The 27,071-nt window shown below is 44.0% G+C and overlaps 3 protein-coding genes across 7 annotated transcripts; 1 reads left to right on the top strand and 2 right to left on the bottom strand.

Annotated features, from left to right (window-relative positions):
* Nucleotides 1-20: 20 nt before the first annotated feature.
* On the bottom strand, nt 21-8,400 carry LOC311112309 (beta-galactosidase-like). The gene is made up of 16 exons (XM_084155370.1): nt 8,328-8,400; nt 7,112-7,281; nt 6,290-6,440; nt 6,024-6,084; nt 5,835-5,929; nt 5,454-5,634; nt 4,956-5,014; nt 4,628-4,749; nt 4,198-4,238; nt 3,751-3,863; nt 3,461-3,535; nt 2,834-2,923; nt 2,600-2,713; nt 2,110-2,241; nt 1,536-1,775; nt 21-1,122 (listed from the first exon to the last, which is right to left on the bottom strand). The coding sequence occupies exons 1-16, from the start codon at nt 8,379-8,381 to the stop codon at nt 868-870; spliced, it is 1,953 nt and encodes a 650-aa protein (XP_084011496.1). The 5' UTR covers nt 8,382-8,400; the 3' UTR covers nt 21-867.
* A 140-nt stretch (nt 8,401-8,540) lies between these two features.
* LOC311112313 (uncharacterized protein) lies at nt 8,541-10,947 on the top strand. Its single transcript, XM_084155374.1, has 4 exons — nt 8,541-9,257; nt 9,430-9,559; nt 9,944-10,018; nt 10,321-10,947. Exons 1-4 carry the CDS (start codon nt 8,695-8,697, stop codon nt 10,459-10,461), a joined length of 909 nt encoding a protein of 302 aa, XP_084011500.1. The 5' UTR covers nt 8,541-8,694; the 3' UTR covers nt 10,462-10,947.
* Nucleotides 10,948-11,054: 107 nt separating this feature from the next.
* LOC311112307 (oxysterol-binding protein 1-like) lies at nt 11,055-26,716 on the bottom strand. Of its 5 annotated transcripts, none has more exons than XM_084155366.1 (15): nt 26,629-26,716; nt 25,357-25,535; nt 23,391-23,599; nt 22,604-22,772; nt 22,154-22,265; nt 21,729-21,927; nt 21,451-21,562; nt 21,178-21,235; nt 20,895-21,065; nt 19,988-20,233; nt 18,277-18,397; nt 18,059-18,162; nt 17,626-17,906; nt 17,122-17,381; nt 11,055-13,329 (listed from the first exon to the last, which is right to left on the bottom strand). In XM_084155366.1, the coding sequence occupies exons 2-15, from the start codon at nt 25,491-25,493 to the stop codon at nt 13,187-13,189; spliced, it is 2,322 nt and encodes a 773-aa protein (XP_084011492.1). In that variant the 5' UTR covers nt 25,494-25,535; nt 26,629-26,716; the 3' UTR covers nt 11,055-13,186. The 5 variants fall into 5 exon arrangements, with proteins under 5 accessions (XP_084011492.1, XP_084011493.1, XP_084011491.1 ...); XM_084155367.1 differs by lacking the exon at nt 26,629-26,716 and adding an exon at nt 26,526-26,598; XM_084155365.1 differs by lacking the exon at nt 26,629-26,716 and adding an exon at nt 26,388-26,592.
* Between the last annotated feature and the right edge of the window lie 355 nt (nt 26,717-27,071).

Here is a 27,071-nt window from a genome sequence, read left to right as displayed (position 1 = left end):
ACTATGCCATTTGTGTGTAATCATTATTGCATTCACCACATTTTATTAAAACATTTATAAATCAAAAAGTACAGCATGGTTTGTGCCTGGACATTAAACACATTCAAATTAACAAAAATGATAACAACCAAAATACAAGGAAATCCCAAAGTATTTGAAATCATCAAATTGTGCAAAAGAAGCATATCAGGGTTCCAGCTGAACACAATAACTTCATTTACAAGACGCACCCAATGGTTCATTACAGAAATCAATGAAAACATAATATCCCTGCAGTTAGGTGGCACACAATAAGGCACAGATCATTTGGCACACGTCCTTCCCAACCATGATTCCCCAATTCACAACATAGGGCAGGATTTAATTCAAGGTGCGCTATAGCACAGTGCACTATAAGATACTTTTAAAGGTAATTTACACTTGAGCAGACATGCCAGCGTTTACCATGAATGTGATCTCTGTGAACATGCCTTTAAAAGGCGTATTGTCAGCTGCATAGTGTACTGACATAAAAAGAAAACCAGCAGTACTAGGGACCTCCAGGCTCATGATTTGAGCACCACTGACCTCAACTTACATTTAGAGTACTACTCAAGTTCATAGCACTTCTAAATGACTCATTTTCCTTAGTGAACTTGAGTACATTTCCAGACAAACATACTGTTCAAATGAGGCATACTTAATTCCCTTTGAATACAGATGCTAGTGTAAACAAAGTCATGTAGGGTTTTAAGACACTGAATTGTCAAATAGAGGTAATATTAGAGGTACAGCCACCCGTGATTAAATTACAAACATTTAAAATGATCAGTGCAAAATAGATCACTTCCAGATACATACAGTAAGTGCATTTTTGATCAGTGCTCATCATAAGAGATCCTCTTCATGGAACAGCGCCCTCTGGTGTTTGTGGTCAGACTTAACGGTGGCGTTCAGGACCGGGGTGTTGGCGAACTCCACGGTACAGGGCCCGGGGGTGCATGGGTCCCCCTCCAGCTCCAGGACGGTCACGTTGTTGGGCGCGGCCGTGCTCAGGATGCTAGCGGGCACGTACAAGGTGATTTGTGGGCCGCGAGCGGGCCAGTAGCGGCCCAGGTTGAAACCGTTGATCCACACCTGGCCCTAGTGATAAAAACAAAACATAAAGGAAAAGCATTTTTAAAAATACTAGAAATAATGTACGTGTTCGGGATTCAGTAGTGTCAGGGACCATGAACAAGTTGTATGTTGCACCAGGGTATGTGAAACTAACGTGGTTCAGCAAACCACGCTTACGTGATGAGTAACCTTGCCTGAGATATGAAGAGGTGTGTCTAAGGCTAATGCCTAGGCTTTAGCTCAGAGGGCTAACACAACAGTCTTGTCAGCGCACAGATGACACAGGTCAGTTACATTAGCTATAAGGCCATTTGCAGTTGACTAGTCAGTCACATTATCTATAAGGTCATTTGCAGTTGTGGTCCCTGCTCATGAACAACATACAATAGAGCCATTCAACAAACAATTAAAATCTACTTAAAAAGGTAAAACCCCACCTTTCTCCAGTCAGGGAACTGGATGTAGGTGTCCTGGGGCAGATCTGGGATGCCACCGGGGATGACGAAGGTGCCCCCATAGAAGGAGGGGACGGAGAGGGGTGAGGGTGGTGGAGGACCAGCCTCCCTAGAGCCCATCTCCCAGAGAAGACCCTGGCTAACAGCCTGGTCGATGCTGAGGCTGTAGACGGCCCAGCCGGTGAGGATGTCGGCCCCCAATGTCAGGTTGGACACCAGGCCCTGTAGAGAGAGAAAGAGACAGAGAGAGAGAGAGCGAGAGGGAAGGAGGGAGTCAAAACATCATAGTCATGTATGTGTGCATAGGACACTTAGGGTTGGATTCCCAGACTCAAAATAATACTAATGGTGGGCTAAAAAGCAGGTTCAATTCAAATTCTACAAAGTGCTTCTTAGTCCAGAACTTTGCTTAATCTATTTCCAAGCAACCAGCTCATAATGTTCAGTGGGACCGAATAAGGTTCTGTAGAATTAAGTAGCTAATGGAAGGGTGCTGTATTAATGGTGGTTACTCAGGAGAGCCAGCTTTAAATAACTGTTGAAAAGAACATCTTGCCTTAAAGTCGTTGATGTCTTTCCCATAGTTGACTCGGCCCATATTCTCCACCAGTATGTCCACCTGACTCCCAGCCTTCCCAGTCACATTAATGGTCAGGGCCTTGTCCCTCTCTAGGATCCCAGCAGCAACCTGATGACAGACCATATTGAATTACAACAGACATTTTCCTTTTTTTGAAGAACCTGAAGACTTTTCTCTCTTCCTCTTTTGAGATAATAAGAGATCCTCAGTCTGACTTTGTATGAATGACAGTGATCACCAACTGGTTCTTGAGACCTACATGGTGTGCAGGTCTTGGTTCCAGTTCAGCACTACAACACAGATTTCACTAATCAAGGTCTAAATTGGGTGTTCTAGTGCTGAGCCCGGGACAAGAACCCGTCCTCCTTGGACAAGAATTTGTGACCATTGACCATTATTGAGCACCAACATGTTAACTTGCAGCAAACCAAATGAATTGCAGGGGAAGTTTTGATGACTAACTCACCCCGTCGACTGATACATATGCCCGATCATGGACTCCATTCAGTGGTGAGGAGAGAGGGGTGGGCTTACTGCAGTCCACAGGCAGCTTGGTCCGATAGAGGACGAACCCAAACGGCTTTTGGAGAGAAAACAAATAAAGCGAGCAAAGCCTCTCAGCCATTTTGGATCATAACAACCATAGCTGCTTACACTTAGTGTAGAAAAGGACAGACCGACATTGAGCTTGTGGACGTACTTGGTTCATCTCAATGAAGGTCAACGGGTAGAGGCTTTTCACCGGACCGGAGAAGGAGAGTATGTCTAGAGCATCGACTACTGTGTGAAGCTGAGGAGGCAGAAAGAAACACATTCTGTTGGAATATACTGGATTATATTCTACACGGTGTACACTCCATGCTCAATCAACACAAGAGGAAAAAGAGAAAAGATCCATTTGCTTTTAGAGTATTATGATATGCCTATGATACAATGTATTTTTTAATAATACAATTACTTTCTATGCCTTTGATATGTGGTTGTCCCACCTAGCTGTCTTAAGATGAATGCACTAACTGTAAGTTGCTCTGGATAAGAGTGTCTGCTAAATGACAAAAAAATGTAAATGTAAATATTGCAACACTTCTCCACACTGTGTGCAATGTGTCAACAAAGTCAGGTAAAGGTAAAGACATTTCTATCCGGTGCTGTGTCTTAGTTGGTTAAAGCGCCTGTCTAGTAAACAGGAGATCCTGAGTTCGAATCTCAGCAGTGCCTTTTCTTGCATTTCATTGTACTGTGTACACTTCTCTTTAATCCGTGCATATGACAAATAAACGTTGATAAAAATGTTAACTCAAATGTTTAATGTCTGAAGATGATCTACCTTCTTCATTGGCACAGCTCCGTAGGCATATTTAGGTGTTGATGGAGGCACGGGTCCCTCTGGTATCTTCCGATACTGTTGAGGGAAAATACAGGTGGATATGACATCATTAGGTAATCATTTGTAAAACTGACCGATTTACCTTTAATTACTACCCATTTCAAGCTTATAAGAAGTCAGGGTACTAAAATGCTGACCATAGAAACTTTTGCTATAAAAGTCACGAGAAAGCATAATCTAATCAAACATATTGTATGTATGACATGTAGTGTGATATCTCTGTCACCAACCATTTTGATGACATCCTGGATGGCAAAATATTTGTCAGTGAGGTCTCCTGCCTCAGTGAGCGGAGCGTCATAGTCATAACTACTAGGCTGGGGGGCATAGGGGCTATTGGCACCTGAGAGTATGAAGAGACAAACGTGATTTTATACAACGGGTGGGTCTAATCCTGAATTAGTTAAAACCGCATTCCAGCAGGTGTCTATTCCACAAGTTACCACCGGCTAAATCTATGACGTTAAAATGCCTATTTACTCTGTTCCATCTGACTGGACTAACGTCTCGGGCCTAACAACACCCGTGCCAATATATCCTCCAAACACCGGCTTCTTGGGCAATTTCACTTAAATAAACTAATCTTCACATCATGGCCAAACACAAATAAAGTGAAATAGATTGGGTTCTGCAATAGAGCGCTAGAGAATATGCGATCATTGAACAATTTGACTCACCATTCCAGTATCCAAAATTGGTTCCTCCAATAAACATGTATCTGCAGAGAGAGAGGTTTATAACTAGTTGTCAACAGCTGAAAAATCATCTGTGCCTTTTTGATGTTAAATGTTTCATGTGTGATGATGTCAACACATATTCCTATCAATCATTGTTGGTTGGTGATCTAATTATTACTTTATCTACCATTTAGGCGGGGCGGCAGGTAGCTTAGTGCCAGTAACCGAAAGGTTGCTGGTTCTAATCCCCGAGCCGACTAGGTGAAAAATCTGTCGATGTGCCCTTAAGCAAGGCACTTAACCCTAATTGCTCCTGTAAGTCGCTCTGGATAAGAGCGTCTGCTAAATGACTAAAATGTCAATTTAAAGGTCTGTCATTCGAATCTATCAAATCAATCAATCCATCTCGCTGTCTATACCCATGACTCACAGATTAACGCTGGCTCCGATGGCGAGGATCTCGTTGAGGGACTTGGCCACGATGGCGGTGGACACTGTAGAGTGATGCTCTCCCCAGTGGTCCAGCCAGCCGGTGTAGAACTCAGAGTTCACCTGCAACACAGGATACAGTCAGCACTATCTGGCCATGCTAGAGAGGACAGAAATGTGATGGACTTTAACCACTAACATCTAACGACATGTAGTTATTGTTTGTGTGCGTCTGTAAGTTGTTGTTCGTATAAGTTTGTATCTGGAGTGGAGAAAAAAATTATACAAAATAATATAAAAAATAAACATCTAATGACAGAGACGCTTACCAAGGGTCCATGGGGCTCTGCCTGTCTCTGGGCATCAAATGCAGCAGACACATTCCCACCTGTTAAACAAATACAGACGTATACAGACAGACAGAGACAGTTATTGAACAATGCTGGATGAGATGGTATAACACATGAGTCATAGATTTCTAAGGCGCAATGAGTCAACACGTCTGTTTTGGCAAACAAAGGAAATAGGCTAGGTTAGACGTCACATGATCAACAACCACCCAACAGCACGGTCAGATCTAAGACAGATAGATACCATACCAACTGAACACCCCTATGCTTCTTCAAATCATACCTGTTCCATTAACCAAGTATCCCAGGCATTTCACTGAAAAATTATCACCATTGACCTTTGTTGTGTATATTTTGACTTGAATCAGTTCCCCCTTGACACTGATCTAAGGTAAGTCTTGCCATTTCCCCTATTATCAGTATGGTAGTGATTTGGGAAATATAATCTGATCCTAGATATTTGCCTCAGAAGCCTACCTGGGCCAAAATCCACAGTGGCGTAGAGGCCCTGCAGAGAGCCACACTTGAGGTACCCGACCCCAGCCCCATCTGTGGTGAACAGCACCACGTCATTCCCCAAATGGGAGCGGAACAGACTGGTCAGGTGACGCAGGTAGTTGTAGTCACAGGCAAAGTAGCTGCCGTACTCATTCTCCACCTGAGAGAGAGAAGGGGAGGAGGGGGAGGGAGAGGAGAGAGAGAGAGATGGGCTCTTGTTGAGGAGATGAGAGGCAATGTTTGACAAACAGTCTTCTATTGAATTGTAGAGATTTAAGGCACTATATGAAGTTATCTGAACTTTTGCTATTGATTCCCCAATTAATTTTGGATTAATCATTGAATATCAACATGACTCACCTGAACAGTGATGATGGGTCCACCGTTCTGATAAAGGAACGGTTTTATCATTGGCAGTAGCTTGGCCATCCACTTATCAACAGCCGCAATGTAATCTGAAACAAACGGATTTAGGTGTCATAAAAACACAATTCTTATATTGTATACTAATAGAATGCATTGCATTCTCATCTGACGGTCAATACACACCTGTATCTGAGGAACGTAGGACAATGTCTTTCTTGTGGAGCAGCCAGGCAGGCAAGCCCCCCTAAAGACCAGGTCATGAAATTGGCAAATTATCACACAGTCCGTCAAGAAATACACGGCTGATGTAGAAGTGCCGTTACTACATTGTGACTGATCGTCTTCCGTAAACAACTTGAAATACAGGCACAATTTGCCAACATTATTACACATCATATCATCAACTTGTATATTTATCATAAAACAATTGTTTACAGTCATTCTCTCACCATATCCCACTCTCCACAGATGTAGGGCCCAGGCCTCAGTACAACCAGCAGACCAATGTCTTGGGCCAACTGCAGGAAGTGTTCTAGATCCCTGTCCCCACTGAAGTTGTACTGATCCGAGGAGGGCTCGTGGAAATTCCAGGGGACGTACCTGGAATGTCAAATGTCATTTTTCAACCAAAATGGATAATTAAGTACTATTTAAGTCCATACCACCGGATGGTAAATCATAGCTCTGTCTGAGGTTTACGACCCAACAAAGGAATTCTGTTGGGTTATCAACATTTGGAGGTGATGTGACTAAATAGCTCTGTCTTTGAATTACTTGATCAACATCAATTCTATGTACCAATTGGCCACTGAAATGACTAACTGAAAACTAGAAGGAACATTTAAGACACTCATCTAACTGGTTGGCATTCAGTGTATTTATGACATAGTGGCCAGTCTACATTTGTCTGGCTACCCAGACTCCTTGCTCCGGCTAAACGCTACTCCAAGCCTACGGACGTAAGTTTCTTCTCCACAATGAGTCTGGATCTGAGTATACCTCCCGACCGTTCACCGAATGAGAACACATTCTGGGCCGTCTGATTGGTCCAGAAACCAATGGGTTGGGCCAGAACCAGAACACACGTGAGTAAAGAGGCGAATTGATACTCTGATTGGTTAGAGACGATCCAATCGCTGATGACATTGTTTTGTACAACGCCCCTCTTCACCACAAACAACTTCAATGATGACAGTCTCAGACTAAAGTATGTAGCGAACGACAGAGCAGCGAAATAACTTAGTGTGAGTCGTCAGGCTAAGTCTACATACGTCTGAATGGCGTTCAGTCCGGCCATATACATCTTGAGTAGCCTGTCTTTCCAGTAGGCCCTGGGGATCCTGTTGTAGTGGATGCTACCGGAGATGTAGCGGAACTCTTCCCCATCCTTACGGAAGCAGTCGTTCTTGTAGTCCACACTGAAGGTCTGCGGCACTCCAAGCTGACAGAGATTTAAACAAAGTAAGGGTCACATATAGTAGTTTTAAATCCGGGGGAGCCATGCAGTCAATGTGCTGTTTTTTTATGGCTACATCAAAGTGACTTTAGAGTAATAGTTGTCTAAGGGAACGCATCTTGAGAGCAATTGGTATAATTTCATTGCAGTCATGTAACTGTTCTGTTACAGTTTCAGCTTTTTATGGTGAAGGGGTGATTTATCAGGTGATGGCACAAGGTTGGCAACAACGTGACTGCCAATCTTTGTCCTCTAGTCAAGTGATGTTGCTGGGTGTATAAAATGAAAAGGCCTACATCGCGATGAAAATGAATACAGAGAGCAGAAGAGGACATTCTAATGCACATTTACGTTATTAATTTATATGGCTTAATTTATATAATTTATATGACTTAATTTATTAATTTATATGGCTAGATCAACCACAGACAGAAGGGGTAACCCTGACACTTCACAGGGGCTATAACGCTGAAGCATCCGTTTAGAACGTTCTCACCACAAAATATATGGTAGTGAGAGGAAGTCCAGTCTGGGGTAGCGTAAGGGGATGAAACTATGTGAAACTGTGCCGACATTCAACTTATCTTTTTCTGTTCACAAAACTAGAATATGTTACGAATACAGTGCATTGATTTGACGCTTTGCCAAAGTTGAAAAGGTCTACTTCTCGATTAAAATGAATACACAGGGGAAAAGAGGTCATTCTAATGTACATTTACGTTTTTAATTTCTATGGCATGCAGTAGATCAACTGTGATAGTTAATGTCAGCTAAGCAGAGTTTGAAATGTTGCTTGCTAGCTACTTTGAAAGCAATCAACCCAGATATGCAAAGTCAGTGCACTAACGGGTAAATGGTTCAAGGAACCTGCGATTAGTTGAAATGATAGGCTAATCTAAACGTCATTCAAATGTTAAATGCATTCCAAAAGGAGGCTTGAATTCTGACTAGGTAGCTTGCCATCTGTCTGTTTTCTTTCCCCACTAATTCAGTCTAAGCTATTACGAAATGATCTATGTAAGAGTACTTACTGTACTTGCAAAGAGGGAACACAGTAGCACAACTCCAACCCTTGAGCAAGCCATGTTTGAATCTCGTGATGCACTGACTGAATGACTGAACGTCAACAGATGAGATGCGGAAGTTGGATATTGTCATGTGACGATGTCTGTTATGGAAGTACCGACGCCATACCGGTAGGCGGCAGTCTCACGGAATGCCCAAGGCACAAAGTGTATTCTCGTACTTCCTGTCATCTCTTCTCCCTCGGTGGTGGTTCGCAACATAAACACACACGTGGGCTTCTGATCTCTGCTCAGTTTGTCGCTTCTAAAGGTCTGTAAATAACAACATATGTATTGATTATTGGTGGTCACAACTTTATATAATTGTGACAACATGTCGACAAGTGAGAAAATAACACCAAACGAAGGACTGGAGGCCGAAGAGGACGAGTTGCCTCCTCCCGTTGTGACTCGGACTCGTAGCGGGCGCAGAGTACGGACCCCAGCTGTCTATCTTGACTCTGAAGTACCGAAGACTCCAACACGCCGAACAAGGAAATCTGTAATTCAAGAGTTACCGAATGAGAATGCAGAGAACCAGACGGAACCCGAACCAGAGGTTGTAGTCGTGGGACCCGTTGCCGACAAGGCTCGTGAGAAAAAACTTCCAAGCAGCGAGTCCAAATCAAATGCATTGGCAACAGCTGAGGCATGTCCAGAACCAGTAAAATCAGACACGCATGTAGAGAAATCATTAGGTACAGTTATTCCAGCCGTGTCACATCATTGTAACGAGAAGAAAAACAAGGCTGGTCCCGTACCAATGGAGACCTTTCCGGACCGCCCAAATAAATCGGCCAAAAAGAGGACTCGTTCAGAGTCAAATGAGAAACTTGGCCTGATACCTTTGGGGAAACCGAAATCCGGACGGGTATGGAAAGACCGCAACAAGCAAAGGTCAGTAGTGGCATAATGGGTCATATAGGGGCAAGTTGCAATAGCCTACAATGTATTAACTGCATGCATATGCAAACTATTAATAGTAAGCCCAGCCCATGCAAACACTGTGCCTATGGTGTCCAGAAATTGTATATGAAATGTACCTCTATAGAATGACTTTGTTTTTCAGGTTCTCGGCTCTTGTAAGAGATAAGCCACTGTGCTCCTCCTGGGAGAAGAAGATGGAGGCCAAGCGAGAGAAGGAGCTGGTGAAGAAATATTCAGTGCAACTGAAGGAGGACAAGGCCAGGGAGAAAGAGGTCTGTGTCGTCACCTGTTCACATTAGTGCTCTAACATCTTAAAAAGTAGTGCTTAGACTGCGTTCAAAACAACTGGAAACTCGGAAATCTCAGACCAGTGCGTTCAAAACAACTGGAAACTCGGAAATCTCAGACCAGTGCGTTCAAAACAACTGGGAACTCTGGCGGAAAAAAACGAGCTCTGACTGGGGGAAATCGTTTTGAACTCAGGCCTCTTTTTAGAGCTCCGACCTGAAGCTCACTAACGTCGTGATTTGACCTCGTATTTTTCAGAGTTCCCAGTGTTATTGAACACACATCATTAGAGGTTGGCAGTGCAACTGTGATTGTTTAGGCGTCCCCTCATGATGTAATTGTTTGCGGGTATCTTTCATCCCTTACAGGAAAAGAGGAAGCGGCATGAGGAGAACTTAAAAAGGCGAGCTGAGAACGAGAGGAAGGCGGAGGTTGTGCAAGTGGTAAGGCAACACACACAGCCCCACGTGATCCCAAATGAGATGGAGTCTTTGTTTCTCACTGTAACCTACATGAGCCAGGCAGATCTCTATTGCTGACTTCAGGGGCCGTATGTATCAATTGTCTCAGAGTAGAAGTGCTGTTCTATCAGGTTCCCCCATGTCCATGTTATCTTGTTCATTTGTGATCTAAAAGGCAATACTGATACTAAATCAGCTCTCCTACTCTGACGCTTGATACATATGGTCCCAGGCTAAGCACTACATAATTTTGTATCTTTCCCTGTCTGAATTTTCCATCCCAGATCCGGAACACAACGAAGATCAAGAGGATGAAGAAGAAACAGCTGAGGAAGATCGAGAAGAGGGACACACTCGCCATGCTGCAGAAATCACAGCCCAGGAACCCAAAAGCTGCACGGAAAGGTGGCAAAGGGGACAAGTAGAGGGAGTGCACAGGTTGACTGATGTGACGTTCAGATCTAGAGCCCTGTTGAGAAGCACCCCCTAGGCACTTCATGTAGATATGAAAGAACCAGTCAGAAAAGGAGCTTGCTCCACGCATTGACCCGGTATTGCAGTTCCCCCGGGATAAAAAGGCGATTGAGCTTTCCATCGATAGGCTAGGTGGAATTTTCACCATTGCTTCAAATCTATCCAATCCTTTCAGATCTACACAGTGCCTAGGGAGGGCCGATATGGCTATCGATGCTCACTGTGAGGCTGTTGGAACTGGAGCGCATGGGCAGCAAACCCTTTCAAAACAAATTACCACCTGTGGCGCATTGCAGATGCAAAAAGTGCCTCCTACCTCTATTCTGCGGAAATCCAAACGTGGGCTGGAAGAATTCTTATCTTTACTTGAACTATGTTTTACTGGAGCGTAATGCAATATTCCATTAAACAAACAATTGTTCTATACATTTATACAAGTGGGTCTCCCAACCTTTTTCTTTGTGGTCCACTACATCACCATTGCAAGCTTTTTGCCCCCTTTAGTGTGTTGCATTAGAGGAATGATGACGTTATACAGCAAGTGTGCACTTCTTCTCCAGTCAGGCTTTATTACATCACCCTGCAAAGCTGTTATACTCAGCGCACTGACCAAGATCCATAACAGAGAATGAATGGGCATAAAAAGATAGGACACTACGACGAATGGAGAAACAAGATGTAATTATTGAAAAAATGAATAAAAACAGATTAATAAAAAAGAGTGAAAGAAACTAAACTCACAGACCATATAAACAATATGGCAGTACAATAATGATGAACATTCAACTCTTAGACGGGTACAAACTCTGGTTTGACAACTGATGTACTGATATTGTGAAGCAACCGTTTGTATTTGAAGAAAAAAAGCACAACAATTGTGTGGCGTCTTCACAGCAGTAACTTTTGTTGTGCAAACAAACTGTTGGATCACAACTGTTCAGTCAAATGTATTGTACATCAGTTGTACAGGGCCAGGGAGTAGGAGACAATGCAGAAGTGATCAAACAAGTTACAGTTGACTTACAATTAATGGACAATCCAGTTCTAGGAGAAAAACAGTAATGTTCTATTTCAGAAAAACTGGGAGTTCTCTCTGACCTTAACACAATCACCATACTTAGATCTAACTATAATTATCAATATTATTAATAGCACTAATTATTACTTCATTTGATATATACACAAATATTAGCAATGTTCTGTTTCGCTTTGTATTCCTTTTTTCCTCGATCTCAAACACATTTAAGTACACTTGAAAATAAAATGGGATTTATCTTATTTTTGGAACTCACAAACCTCGCACTCAAGCTCACATTCTGTACAAGTGCACACACACACTTTAGTTCATGTAGATTAAGAGTAATCTCCCCTGCATCCCTATTATTTTATAGTGCACTACTTTTGACCAGGGCCAATAGGGGTCTGGTCAAAAGAAGTGTACTATATAGGGAATAGTGTGCCATTTAGGAAGCATCCACACACCCACTAAATTACTAGGCCACTATTCCAATATGTTTTGGTCGAGTCTGCCTCACAAACTTGACCCTAATAAAAACTATAAGGCTACGCTAGATTGTTTTGCTGTTGAAGAGGTGGTGGAAGCCATCTTTGGGATGTAGGGCGTTGTAGGAACTGTTTAAATAGTATTTTATGACGATACATCCTTCATTTAGCCGATTCCGCTGCTTCGAGAGGGATAACAGGCTCCAAGCCCAAACTATCCTTGTGCAAAACAGCCACAGCAGAGAAGCTAATGTGATGTCACCAAGTTCTAGAGAAGGACACTCATTCTCAAACACACGCATTCATTTTCTCACTCTCACATGCAAGCGCACACACGCGGGCTCATGCATTTGTTGCTCACCCCCTTTCTCTCAAACACACCTCTTAAACAGCATTTGTGAAGCTTTGAAAATCTGGCAGACCCAAAGCGGACATAAGCACCAACCCATTGTTATAATAACCCCCCCCCACACAGACATATTCTCTCACACAAACTGTTCATGTCGATATGCGTTTATGCCATGTTCATATGCATTTAGTCCATATCCTTTGGAAGAGGAGCAAGGTAGAGTTAGTGTTTGACATTTGAAGGGTCTCTGTTAGTGTTAAATCGCTAGAATCTAACAACCAGACTACACCTTTCTGCCCCCAGTCTTTTCTACGGCTAACATAGCAAGGGTGAGATAAAGAGAGGGTGAGAGAAAGAGAGGGGCAAAGGAAGAAACAGAAAGACAAAGGTCTAGCCAGTGGCTCTAAAGGGAGATATCAAATCATCGAAGTGAAGATGAAGCTTTCCCTAGCTACAGATCTAGGATCAGCTTTGGCTCCTCCAATCCTAACCTTAAACATTAGTGGGGGAAATGCAAAACTGATCCCAGATCAGCATCTAGGGGCAACTTGACCCTACACGGAAGATGAAGGCAGGTCTGTCCCCCTGTCCGGTTGCACTTTCCTACTGTCCTGCAGGGTCTCACAGCCCCTATGCACACCATCCTCACAGAGAGTGATAGGGGAGAGGTACCATTACAACCCAAAATCTATCCTGAAAGAGGGAGGGTTGGGGTTAAACAGTGTCGATACCCAGTTTGCCCCTTCTTCAATTGGGGAAAAAGGGTGGCTTGGCCTTCCATGTTCCAAATGCCTGGGTTAGTACAATTTGCTGATGGGGGGGGATCAATATATATCGGGGCACATGTCCCAGTTGCCGAGGTCCTTCGCCTCCCAGTAGCCCCCCTTGTAGACGTGCATGGACTCTCCCGTGACGGCGTCCTCGGTCCGCTCGAACCACATCGCCTCATAGTTGTCCTGGTGGACGCCTGACGGAAATAACAAGAAAAAGAATGAGTTAATCTATTGAAAGAATAGATGTTGAGGACCAGCCATGGAAGCTTTGGGAAAGGAACTTCTGCATCAAGACCATATAAAAGAAGGATGAGATCAGGAGTTTTCTGTCACTGCTTGAGCAATGATTATGACAGTATTGGCTCATCCCTCTTTGGTATGATCCTGGAGAACCGGAACATTAGAACAATACGGTGACAAGGACAACATTGCTGCAGTATGGTGGTGTCTAGCTACAATAGTTCCCAGAGTTCATTTCTAGTGCTACAAGATTTCACACATACGAACGCCGTGAGACTTTGGGAACTAGTATTTCTCAAACAAGTGATACTGCAACTACTAGAGCTTCTAATAGGAAGGAGACACAAACTACAGACAAATAACAACAGAGGAGGAGACTGAGAGAAAGAACAACACTGGCGTTACTTGCTTTTGACCGCAGCTCCATAATGACCTTCCATGTCATCCACTGGGGGGGGGGAACAAGATGTAAAGATATGATGGTTGATGTGGAAAATGCATCTAAATAGGTGTGAGAATGAAATCATGTGTGTGTGTCCCAAACTATTAATACTTGCTTTGATACTCTGAGAGGGGCGGACCACGTGGGGCTGCAAAAGGGAAGACTGACAGATGAGTATGTGAGTGTGTGGATAGAAATAGACAGTGGTATAGAGAGGAAGAGAGTAGAGGGCTACTTGCTTGGAGTGTGAGGTGGAGAATCATCTGGGTCCGCTGAAGGGGGAGAGAGGAACATGAAAAATGGACAAGAAAGGAATAAAATTATGAAAAGAAGAGGGGAAAGAAGACTGTCCATAAAAAAAGAACCTACAACCTAACCAAATAAATGTATTTAATATACGATGATACTTACTGGTGTGATGTGCAAAATTAAAAGCTAGCCTACTTTTACTACGCTACTGAGCTGTTTGCCACCACTGGACATTGCTGCATATCAAAAATAGTTTTCAAAACATACTTTAAACATTCCTCTATTGAGTATTAGAATTCAAATGTGCATTTCACAGCACAAGAACAAGTCGTTTCTAGGCATAGCCTGGAAATCTGGGTTGTATTCAATAGACAGCGTAGGTAGAAAAACGTCCCGAAACAGGGAGGGGACTTCCTGAACTTGTCCAATAAGAAACTCTTGTTTTTGTTGCTAAACATTTTGCTACAGTGTGCACTAATGAATACGACCCTGGTTTTGATTGACTAGCATATTTGCATCACAAGAAAGCTAGCTAGCTAGTATTTGTCTAACTACCTTTGTCTATATACACACACACACACACACACACACACAATCTAAACGGAAAGTGATAGACGGATCAAGTGTCAGAAAGGGAGGGAATAAGAGAGCGAAACGGTGGAGAAAGCGAGGAAGATGGACAGAGGAAAGGGGGGAGTTAGTGGTACTTGCTTTCATCTGAAGCATGGCTCGCTTCCGTACCAATCTCCACTGCATCGGCTGAACACAGCACAAACCAAGGATGGATGAACAAAGAAAGCGGGAAATTATGAGATGAGGTGATGGATAGTCAGAGGTATTAAATACACCTACCTTGTGAAAAGTGGATTGGATCGTTTGTGTGAGAGAGAGAGTAAAGGTAGAGTGAGACAATAGGGAGAAAAGACGAGGAAGAGAGGAGTACTTGCTTTTCAAAGGCGAGTCAGTGATGAAAGAGTCCTCAATGACAGCTTGGGGGACAGAGAGACAGACAAACGTGTGAAAGACAGACAGACAGACATATACAGTTGAAGTCAGAAGTTTACATACACTTAGGTTGGAGTCATTAAAACGTTTTTCAACCACTCCACACATTTCTTGTTAACAAACTATAGTTTTGGCAAGTCGGTTAAGACATCTAACTCTGTGCATAACACAAGTACTTTTTCCAACAATTGTTTACAGACAGATTATTTCACTGTATCACATTTCCAGTGGGTCAGAAATGTACATACACTAAGTTGACTGTGCCTTTAAACAGCTTGGAAAATTCCAGAAAATGATGTCATGGCTTTAGAATCTTCTGATAGGCTAATTGACGTCAATTGGAGGTGTACCTGTGAATGTATTTCAAGGCCTACCTTCAAACTCAGTGCCTCATGGGAAAATCCAAACAAAATCAGCCAAGACCTCAGAAAAAAAATTGTAGACCTCCACAAGTCTGGTTCATCCTTGGGAGCAATTTCCAAACGCCTGAAGGTACCACGTTCATCTGTACAAACAATAGTACGCAAGTATAAACACCATGGGACCACGCAGCCGTCATACCGCTCAGGAAGGAGACGCGTTGTCTCCTAGAGATTAACATACTTTGGTGCGAAAAGTGCAATCAATCCCAGAACAGCAGCAAAGGGCCTTGTGAAGATGCTGGAGGAAACAGGTACAAAAGTATCTATATCCATAGTAAAACGAGTCCTATATCGACATAACCTGAAAGGCCGCTCAGCAAGGAAGAAGTCACTGCTCCAAAACCGCCATAAAAAAGCCAGACTATGGTTTGCAACTGCACATGGGGACAAAGATCGTACTTTTTGGAGAAATTTCCTCTGGTCTGATGAAACAAAAATAGAACTGTTTGGCCATAATGACCATCGTTATGTTTGGAGGAAAAGGGGGGTGGCTTGCAAGCCAAAGAACACCATCCCAACCGTGAAGCACGGGGGTGGCAGCATCATTCTATGGGGGTGCTTTGCTGCAGGAGGGACTGGTGCACTTCACAAAATAGATGGCATCATGAGGAAGGAAAATTATGTGGATATATTGAAGCAACATTTCAAGACATCAGTCAGGAAGTTAAAGCTTGGTCGCAAATGGGTCTTCCAAATGGACAATGACCCCAAGCATACTTCCAAAGTTGTGGCAAAATTGATTAAGGACAACAAAGTCAAGGTATTGGAGTGGCCATCACAAAGCCCTGACCTCAATCCTATAGAACATTTGTGGGCAGAACTGAAAAAGCGTGTGTGAGCAAGGAGGTCTACAAACCTGACTCAGTTACACCAGCTCTGTCAGGAGGAACTGGCCAAAATTCACCAAACTTATTGTGGGAAGCTTGTGGAAGGCTACCCGAAACGTTTGACCCAAGTTAAACAATTTAAAGGCAAAGCTACCAAATACTAATTGAGTGTATGTAAACTTCTGACCCACTGGGAATGTGATGAAAGAAATAAAAGCTGCAATAAATCATTCTGACATTTCACATTCTTAAAATAAAGTGGTGATCCTAACTGACCTAAGACAGGGAATTTCTACTAGGATTAAATGTCAGGAATCGTGAAAAACTGAGTTTAAATGTATTTGGCTAAGGTGTATGTAAACTTCCGATTTCAACTGTACAAGAGGAGAACGGGACAGACTGGTAGACAGAATATGAACACAGACAGCTCTAGGACGACACTCACTTTTTCTTCCCTCAAACCTGCCTCCATCTCATTTCCCTCTCTCTAGCTACAATAGAAGCCAAAGAGCACAGACTCCTCATTCAAGTTAATGGGGAGTACTTGCTTACTCACAAGCACAAGAAATGAATCTTGCTCCCATCTTGGGCACGTCCCAATAATATCCTGCACTTGTTTACTACTTCACACATTGGATTGGTGAGGCATTGGTTAGTGGGCATCTCCACCATGTTTCTTATACCAGTCATTTCCTTTCAAATAAGTATAGGAAAGTCAACAAGTGAACACTAAGGAAGGAGAGATAATTGGGACGTAGCCCTTCTTGCACCTCCTTCCCTCGCCCCCTCCCTCTTTCTTACCGTCCTCTGCTACCTCCACCCCCTCTGCCCCCTCCTCGGGCAGGTTGGCTGCGCGCTGGGCCTCTCTCTCCCTCTCGCGGCGGACGCCCCTCTGCTTCTCCTCCAGCCGTTGCTTCTCGGCGTTGGCCTCGTCCCACCGGCCCGCCTCCATCAGCTGCTGGTCGGGCCGCCGCCGGCTGTCGGTGGGCGCCACGCCCTCCTCGGGCTCGTTGAGCGTCAGCGCCAGCGACGAGAAGTAGTACATGGTCTCCGCTCCCTCACTGCAGATGGGAGGAAGAGAGAGGATGGGAAATAAAGAGGGAAATGAGGAGAGAGAGAGAGAGAGAGAGAGAGAGAGAGAGGAGGAGGAAGTGGAAGGGACAGATAGGAAAGAGAGAGAAAGACCAAAGGTGAGATGATTGAAAAAGCCATGTTCTTTGACACACCAAATGTATTTTTCGTTTGCTGCACCTCTTCAGCAAAAACACACCCACACAACCTCACCCACCCCCACACTCTACTCACGGTAGTGGGTTCTTTTTCCAGAGCTCCTTGGCTTTGAGCGTCTGGTAGACGGTCTTCTGTTTGCCCTCGGCGCCGTTCTCTCCCTTATTGCTCTGCATCACCCTGGAGAACTCCATCTTCTCATCCCACGTCCCTGACAGCACATAGTGGGCCTTACCCTCCTTGTCTGTCACCACGCCAGTCACCTTCCTGGCCACGTCTCTGGAGAAGTAGCTGTAGGGCGCGAATTTGAGATGGCAGCGGTCGCCGGTCTGGTGGTTCACCACGTCTATCTCTCCCGACTGAGAAAACCAGAGAGAGAATGGAATGTGTAGTTCACCAAAATAAATCTTGAATGTTTTTTTTATACTTGGAATTGGTCTAAAATCTCCTAACGCCCATTGTAGGATCTGGATGAGTCTATGCCAAAGATTGAGTGTGACATTTTTCTTACCTGGTCGATCCACAATTTGCCCACAATGATGTTGTGTACTGTTGTAGTGACTTTCTTCCACGAGTAGTGATTGTTGCTCTTCTCAAACATACATTGGATAGAACCTGTGGAAGATGATTACACCACAGCAAAGATGTAAAATGCCAACTAAACAAAAAATAAAAAGAGTATGATGGAGACATTCGCTGGCAGCTACCAGTCCTCACACGCTGCCTTACCCAGAGGCATGATGGAGAGGTATTTTCCCCTGAACTTGCTGGCGAGGGAGATCTCCTGTCGGAGGGTCCAGCCTCTCTCTGAGATGGCATGATGAGCCGCTGCAGGCGGGTGGTGACTCACCTGGAGGAAGGGATAGAGGAGGATTGGGTAGGGCTATATTACAATTGAGTCACTTAGCACAGTGTTTCGCAACTGCAGTCCTGGGGACCCACAAGGTACCATTTTTCTTTCTAACTGTGCACTAAAACACCTGATTCGACTAATCAATGGCTTGATGATTAGCCGATTACTTGAGTCAGATGTGGCTGTGCTGGGCTAAAACAACATATTTAAACAATTTATGCAAATTAGTTTCATAAGAGTGTGAATGTGGGAGTAGAGTGCAGTTGTTTCCCACAGCTGCCACTAGAAGGTGTTTTCCTCTCAGTAATTCCCCCAGGGAATGGAGTACCACAGCATGAGTCATAAAACCCAGAAATGGTTCCAATCGTTTTTTCACCATTCATTTTTCCATCTGGGATTTTAGAGCTACTTCATATAAGGTCTGGGTTTCGTGTAGGCTTACCCTGGCGTGACGTTTTGATAACCGTGCAAACCTCTCTCGGACAAGGTAACTTTATGAATAATTAGCATAGCACATTTTATTGAGGCAATTGAGGCAAATATATTGATAAAACTCATGGCTATCAAAACATCACGCCAAGGTAAGCATACACCAAACACACAATTCATTCGATTTTTTTGTAAAATTCCCGATGTGAAAAATGAATGGCGCAAAGACCACTGGAACCATTTCCGTGTTTTTATGGGTATTATGTGGCGGACTATTGGAATATGCTACAGCAGAACAGGACGTTTCAGCACCACAGGTTATTGACAACGCTGTGACTCTTGACAGTTCTCTGACTAACTGGCTGTTTGTACCCATAGATGCCTTCTCTGTAAATGTACTGTGGGAATTGTAAATGAGTAATTATTTTCCTGTATTTGATTTACTGTTGATATGGATTGATATGTAATAAACATTACTGTATGTGCGGGGAGACGCAGACAGATGCATTCCCTTGGGGAAGGGAAACAGGAGTTAACCATGTATGTTTAAGTAATATATTTAAATAAGTAGTATATCATTATCTGTAACCAAGTACTGATGTTCTTACCTTTGACCTGTTTAACTGCCAGTATCAAATGTCTGCCAGTGTTGAATGTTATGGTTAATGTTTGACGCCAGACTGGATTCGAGGACAGTGATAATGGATCTGTGACACTTTCGCAGCTAATGCTGCGACTTCCTGCAAGCCTCTCGGGCTGGTGTTTACAGAACATTTGATGCTGTGTGATTAATATTTAAGGGCCTGCTCTGCTTTTGTTCTGGGAGGGGTCTCCTTGTTGCAACTTGTAATAAACCGGATTGATATGATCAAATTGTTGTGATGTCAATTCGTGGTTTATTGAATGTGTATTGGTTTTAAAAACATATAGCCATTTCTGTACATCATCGACAGTAAAGGAGCACTGTAGATGCAAAGCTTCTTCTCTCCTACTCTCTCTCTGCCCCCCTCCCTCTCTTAGCCCCTCACCCATTTGAACCTGTAGCCCCCCCCCCTTCTGTTTTTCCAATTCCTCTCTTTCCCAACCAGTCATTCCCACATTGCCCACCCCCCCTCTCTTTCCTACCAGTCATCCCATGTCCCCCCCTCCCTCCTTTACCTGTTCGCACAGTGAGCGGTAGCCGCTCTCCCTCAGCCGGTCCAGTTCGTAGGTCTCCCCCAGTAGGGGGTTGAAGGGTTTCCCTGTGCGGTGGACCGTAGTAGAGTAGGACGATACGGTGAAGGCAGCCACGTAGCACAGCTGCTCCAGAGAGCTCTGGCATTTAGCTGCCTTATCTAGGAGCTCGTAGTATTCTAAGTCCTCGGACAGACGCTGGAGCATGGAGATTGGTTCGTTGAAGTTCACCTGAGAAGGGGAGAAAAGGGGGAGCGGAAGAAAGGAAACTTTGAATGGAAGGGGCAAAATACAGGTAACTGCCTAAATAAAGGAACACTGACATAAAGTGTCAATGCGCCTTGGGATTGATTCTACAAGTGTCTGGAACTCTATTGGAGGGATGCAACACCATTGTTCCACGAGAAATTCCATCATTTGGTGTTTTGTTGATGGCGGTGGAAAACGCTGTCTCAGGCACCGCTCCAGAATTTGCCATAAATGTTCAATTGGGTTGAGATCTTGTGACTGAGACACACACAAACACACACACACCCTTTAAACCCCCTATGCTCCTTTAAGACCCCTCTTTCAACATCACAGATCTCTTCTTCTAGCCATGGTAGCCAAAATAGTTAGGCAACTGGGCATTTTTATACATGACCCTAAGCATGATGGGATGTTAACTGCTTAATATACTCAGGAACCATCCTGTGTGGAAGCACCTGCTTTCAATATACTTTGTATCCCTCATTTAATCAAGTATTTCCATGGCAGTTACCTGTAGATGCATTTCACTCCAGAAAGTCGTTCCCTGCCTTCTGCACTCGTTCAATACAATGCAGAGCTGAAAGCAACGGTTAGGGTGTGCTGCAATAGTCTACAGTCACACACAACCACACGTGTTTCTTACAGGCATGGGGATCTTGGAGAGCTCCTTGCCGATGCAGTTCTTCATGATGCTCCAGAGGTTCAGCGAATAGTTGGGCTTGTCTGGGATTTTGGTCCGCCTCTTCCTCACTGGCTCCACCTCCAGGGACTGGGGCGACTCCGAATTGGACCCCAACGACTGCTCGTCACAAAGCTGTGGGCGGCCAAAGAAGAAGGCAGAACAAACACATTTTTTTTATTTCAAGGGACAAGTAAAGCAAGTAACTAAAAAAATATTTTACTTCAAAACACAGTGACAGACTCACCGACTGGTCATCGATTCCAGTCTCAGTGCTGAGACCACTGACGTTACTTCCTGACCTTCTGAGTGGAAGAGAAAGAAACAGAGATATATAGAGAGAAAGAAAGAATTGCATTTGCCCAATTACAGTTTTGCCTTTTAAAAGCTCAGTTTATCACTCATAAAATACCATGCCATTTGTATTGATAAAAAGAGGTTGAGAGAGAGAGAAGGAAGAGAGCGAGAAACAGGGCAAGACAGATAGAGAGTAAAAAGAAAGAGGTAAAGGTGTGCTGACCTATGATACTTGGGGTCGGCCGGTACAGTGATGAACGCTGGGTCCTCCATAGCGTCAAAGAACTCGTTCTCATCATCCTCGTCGCTCGCGTCGCCCTTTACTGAGCCCGAACCTGAGAGAGAGGAAGAAAACTAAATATTATGAACGAGAGTGGGGTTGTAGATTCACTGGTTGACTTAACTAGCATGCTAACAGTCAGTTTGGGAGTTAGGGGGTTCAAGGTAAGGGGTCACAGAGTTAATGTAACAGTTTGTTCGGGGTCTGAGGTGATGCCTTACTCTTGCTGTCCAGGGTGGGGTTGCTCTGGGAAGGGGGCAGTACGGTGGCCCCTCTGAAGGCCCTCTCCAGGTGGTTGTGTTGCTTAGCTAGCTGCTCCAATGTTTCCTCCAGCCTTATCCTCTGGTCCCGCTCCGAATGCAAGGCTTTCTGCCACCGCTTACTGTGGGCCTGGGCCAGGGCCAGGAAGTCTCTGCACGCCTGGGGGGAGAAACATTAGGGAAACGTTAGAGGAATGTCAGGGAAACGTCACAGAAACGCTTTAAGAACATTCATACAACACCACAAAGCCTCGTAAATGTTTGTGTAACAGTCAAGGTACAGCTGTCTTTACTTTATTATTAGACCTACACTGTATTCTATGTACAATGCTTTGTAAACCAGTTTTGCCTTTGCATACTATAAAAACTATAACATCAACACGTACGTTGATCATAGCGTTGGAGGTGATGCGGAACAACGTGGCTCTCTCCGTCACCTGCCGGATCTTGCCATCCGTGTCGCCTCCCAGCCGCACCCCCTCCAGCTCTGACAGGGACCTAGGACAGAGGCACAGCCAAGGAGCGTAAGCCAGTCCCTTCAACCCATCCCCTCAGCGCATCCCTTTCGTATGTAGTACATCTCTTTTGTTTATTCACTCAAGACTACTCTGCAACCAAGACAAATATCTGGTCCATAACAAAATCTTAGCCCTTATCTGGCCAACCAGTTACTATGTGCTTGTAAGGATAGAACAGAGCAATAGCTTTTTGCATCCATTGATGTGTTCTATGTGTGTGGTCAAAGTTATCTTCCATTACTATCGTTGTCTATACATGGGGATTCAACCAGTTGTTTATTGTAAGGTTTGTGTGAGAGTGATGGGTTGACCCCTGACCTTTGGAGGGCGGAGCCGTGCTTGGCAATGAGGTCATTGCAGGTGCTCAGGTCTTCCACCTTGCTGCCCAGCGTGCGTAGTGTGGACTGGACCTCTGAGTTAGAGTTACGTGCCCCTCCGGCCTGTCCCGAGGTAGGGGGTGACGTGGGACACTCATCACCAGAGTCGTCTGGAGAAGAGAGAAAGGAAAGGGTTGAACACACACACACACACACACACACACACACAGATAGTACCAGTTACAAGTTTGGACACACCTACTCATTCAAGGGTTTTTCTTAATTTTTACTATTTTCTACATTGTAGAATAATAGTGAAGACATCAAAACTATGAAATAACACATATGGAATCACGTAGTAACCAAAAAAGTGTAGAATGTAGAAAATAGTACAAATAAAGAAAAACCCTTGAATGAGTAGGTGTTCTAAAACTTTTGACCAGTAGTATATATATATATATATATATATATATATATATATATATACATATACATATATACACACACACACACACACAGGGTGGGTCGAGACCTGAATGTTGATTGGCTGAAAGATGACAAAACATTATTTATTTTTTTACATTCTATCAGAATGATAGCCCCACCCCATCAATTTTACTGGGGGTTATACAGTAAACTGTAAAATAACCTCCTCTTTCTCAAAGGAACATGAAGAAACACATACAGTATACACTCCACTCAGACAGCCCCCCCTCAACCCTCCTTCCCGTACCCTCTCTCTGTACCCATCACAGACAAATCCCTTCCTCCTCCTCTCCCTCCCTCACCAGACTCAGCCTGATTGCGGACCGCCTTGGCCTTGGCCAGCTCTAGGGCGGTGATCCAGCGCTGCCGCTCCACCTCAGAGCTGGCCTTCAGGTGGTAGGTCTGCGCCCCGCCGTTGGAGATGACAAAGTTGCACGAGTCCTCCACCGCGATGTTGGCTGTGGCCAGGTTGATGGTGCCCCGGCACGTGTGGCCCATCTCCGCCTGGGTCCTGGGGAGAAACAGAGAGAGAGAGGGGTGGGTTTAACTAGTGTCAACTCCTGAAAAAGTCAACTCTGTAACCAGTCAATTCCGTTACCAGTCAACTCCTGAACCAGCTCCTTATCCAGTCAACTCTTGCTTGTACGGCTGGTCCAAAAACATCCCCTAGACCCCTAACCTGGTCCCCTTCAGTGTTTGCTCATCAAGGAACCATATAGGAAGCAATATGGCAGAAGCTTCTCTAAGCCTACTGGAAGACAATTTCACCTACCCGGTTTCTTTTCTTCTGCAAACACCAGAAATAGGGATAGAGACTAGGGAATATGTTCAGACTGAGGCAGCCTTAGGCTAGTTCGAGCAAAATTGAGTAACCTAATTTTGGACAACAATGCTCTCTGTTCCACATTAATGTTTTCTTTGACATTCCATTAAGTAAAGGTATCTGATTACAGCCAGTTTAACCAGGAACCATTAAGATTACACCAGCAAAGAGGAGGGGGGGACCCAATACTCAGACTACAGGGAAGCGTGGCAATAGAAACCAGCTGACTGATGGTTCAGTGTGGACTATTGGCTATTGTTACCTAACTAATTTGTTCATATGGAACAAAGGAATCTGTCCAATACAGCTATGTTATCTCAGGCGCAATCTAGCCTAGTGTTGGAAAAACATTTCATTGCACCATTTCTGGTTTGGCAATTTTGCATGATTGCAAAAACCTTTGAGCAAATGTCTTGCTAAATGCACTCTTGGCAAGTTACTCGAGAGAAAACAACCTCATTGGAAAAAGACTCAGAGATAGGAACATGAAAAGTGTGTGAATTGTTGGATGTGCTTATCACCAGACTCTAAATTGTTAGGCAAACAGTACTGTTCACACAACACACACACAGCGTGCTTGGAGTGGGAGGTGAATGGTACACAGCTACGTCTGTCTCCAAAACTCATTAAACAAACACGAGTCATATTACACAGCCCTGTGAAGACATGATGACTCCCCCCACAGAGCTGAAAACACACTAAGTATTCAGACACACCTCTGTGGCAAGCAAAACGGAGATGAGTCATGCAATATTGTGACACCATTAAATCGCAAAGAGTTACACAGGGAATCCATGATGACCTCTAGCTTCAATTTCTTTATGATACTGTGCGCCATAGTCAAAACTCATGATAAAGGAGAGCAAGTTGTATTCACCTTGTAGTGCAGGGGAAATGTCAACGCAACACAGAGCAAATCACAGCTATAATGTAACCGTTTATATATTGACAGTGACAAAATGACCGTAGCCATATCCCTGGATAACAATGGCATTCTTCTAGATTTTTCCAATAGCGTGTGATTGCAGCCCGCAATTCAGGGCGTTCCTGCATGGTGGCATTCCGGCATCTGTAGGAACGCCCCCCCCTCAAGCACACCATCTTCATGCTTGTGTGACACTTTTGATATTTTGGGATTTCCCTTGATTGTCTAGGCGATTAAAATGTGGGTCAAAGGGGAAATAAAAGTATTATCAGAGTTTTTCAGGGGCTAAGGACACTGTCTACCGGTATCCTAGGACCTAGCTACAGGTGTTGCCCCCGCCTGCTGTGTACCAGAGTCCTCCTAGCTAACAAGCTAGCTAGCACAGTGTCCTTCGCTCCCACCTGCCCTTACTGTTGTTAACAGAACTGCTGGAAATTTTTCTGGTAACTGTTAGTCTTATCTGTTACAGAGGATGCAAAGAGGTACTATGTCATGTCACCCCATCTCGCCCCATTCTTACCTGTAGTAAGATAGTAAACCGTTGCTCAAGACGAACCATCGTCGCTGGTAGCCCTTGATGTAATTCGTCCATTTGAATAGCCATCCTTTGTATGTGTCTCCAGCCGGAGTCGGGGTGGGTGCCTTGGGCTCCGACATTACGACAGCCTGAGCCTTCACTGTAGGCTATTAGATTGGGGCCTAGGGAGATGAAATGCAGTCAGACAACCTGAAAATAGCAGTGGAAAATCTACAGACTATTTACTAGCTAACTAATCCAAACCTACTTGAGATACGTAGAGGTCTAGTAGTAGACCACGTAAACTGTCAGTGTCAAGTCAGAACAGTTTCGACAGTCACTACAATCAGCATAACCCAAAGGCCGGCAGATGGCGATATTGAGTCGTTTCGAAAGCGCCATCTACCGGCCTTTGGGCTACAATCAGCAGTCAACACCCGATGCCCGTCACACTAGCTTACCTGTCAACTGCCTGGCTTTGGTTAACCGTTTATCATATTGCGTAAATTGATATAGCAAGTGATATCAGCAACTTAGCTAGCTAAGCTGCATAAGTTGTTGTAGACCAACTGCTGCTAGTGATGTTAACAACACTTAGCTTGCTAGTTAGCCTGCAAACGTCGTGCTAGATAGGCTAAGCTAGTTACAGTAGCTAGCTAACTGCATAGCCAGTCTTGTCGAGAGCAAGACCATAACAGTAATAACGTTTCCATCCAAACTTTGGCATAACGCTAGAGGGATACTAGTTACTGCTACACAATTTGCAATGACTATACACTTTACACATTTAGCACTGTCAGTGCAAAATCAACACAAACTCGCTAGCGGCCTAACAACACAGCACAGCCTGGCGCTGAAGTGCAGCATCACACACCGCACTCACGACAATGACAGGCGGATCCACCTCCGCGCTAGCAACCGTCGACCGAGCGTCGATGCAGTTGAGCAGCTAATCAACTCAAGTTTTGCCATAAACAGACACTTATATTATGCTCGTATAGCTAGCTAATTAATGATCCATACAACCAACCAACCTTAATCAGTATGTCGAGGAAAAACTGACGCAATTTCCTTGGGCTACCTTGACAACTACATCCGACTATCAGACTGGCCATTTATGTTTTGCATAAACAATTAAAGTAAAATGACAAACGTAGCTATCAAGCTACAACCTTTCCCAATCAAAGTTGTCTTCGCCTTAGCATTAAATGTCACGAACACAATTGATTTCCCAGTTGTTTGTTTACATTTTTTTTTACAAATCTGTCAACCTACCTTGTATCAATGGGCGAGTTCGTTTTACGTGGGCGGGGTGTGCACATTGTAGACCATTCCATTGGTCCTTAAGGGAAATATCCAGTTGTGGAAAAAGTACCCAATTGTCATAATTGAGAAAAAGTAAAGATAACTTAATAGTAAAGTGTAAATCATTTTTAAAAATCCTTATATTAAGCAAACCAGACAGCACGATTTTTACATTTTTAAATTTACAGATAGTTTAATTTACAAACGAAGCATTTGTGTTTAGTTAAGTCGCTCTGGATAAGAGCGTCTGCTAAATGACGTAAATGTAAAATGTAAATGGAGGCAGTAGGGATGACCAGGGATGTTCTCTTGATACGTGTGTGAATAGACCATTTTCCTGTCCTGCTAAGCATAAAAAATGTAACGAGTACTTTTGGGTGTCAGGAAAAATTTATGGAGTAAAAAGTACATTA

This window comes from Coregonus lavaretus, assembly GCF_964263955.1.
Source record: "Coregonus lavaretus genome assembly, chromosome: 38".
Lineage (NCBI taxonomy): Eukaryota > Metazoa > Chordata > Actinopteri > Salmoniformes > Salmonidae > Coregonus > Coregonus lavaretus.
This window is presented reverse-complemented; position numbering and strand designations above follow the sequence as displayed.

Bases quoted from the DNA above. Each gene is read 5' to 3' on its own strand.
- LOC311112309 (XM_084155370.1), bottom strand. From the start codon at position 8,381: ATGGCTTGCTCAAGGGTTGGAGTTGTGCTACTGTGTTCCCTCTTTGCA. The intron at 5,015-5,453 runs GTAGGCTTCTGA...TTTGTTTAACAG, and splicing joins CACTGTGGATTTTGGCCCAG to GTGGGAATGTGTCTGCTGCA. The intron at 2,242-2,599 runs GTGAGTTAGTCA...GTCTGTCATCAG, and splicing joins CATATGTATCAGTCGACGGG to GTTGCTGCTGGGATCCTAGA.
- LOC311112313 (XM_084155374.1), top strand. From the start codon at position 8,695: ATGTCGACAAGTGAGAAAATAACACCAAACGAAGGACTGGAGGCCGAA. The intron at 9,560-9,943 runs GTCTGTGTCGTC...CATCCCTTACAG, and splicing joins ACAAGGCCAGGGAGAAAGAG to GAAAAGAGGAAGCGGCATGA. The intron at 10,019-10,320 runs GTAAGGCAACAC...TTTCCATCCCAG, and splicing joins AGGCGGAGGTTGTGCAAGTG to ATCCGGAACACAACGAAGAT.
- LOC311112307 (XM_084155366.1), bottom strand. From the start codon at position 25,493: ATGTCGGAGCCCAAGGCACCCACCCCGACTCCGGCTGGAGACACATAC. The intron at 21,066-21,177 runs GTGAGTCTGTCA...GGCCGCCCACAG, and splicing joins CTGGAATCGATGACCAGTCG to CTTTGTGACGAGCAGTCGTT. The intron at 18,163-18,276 runs GTAAGGCAGCGT...CATCTTCCACAG, and splicing joins CCTCTCCATCATGCCTCTGG to GTTCTATCCAATGTATGTTT.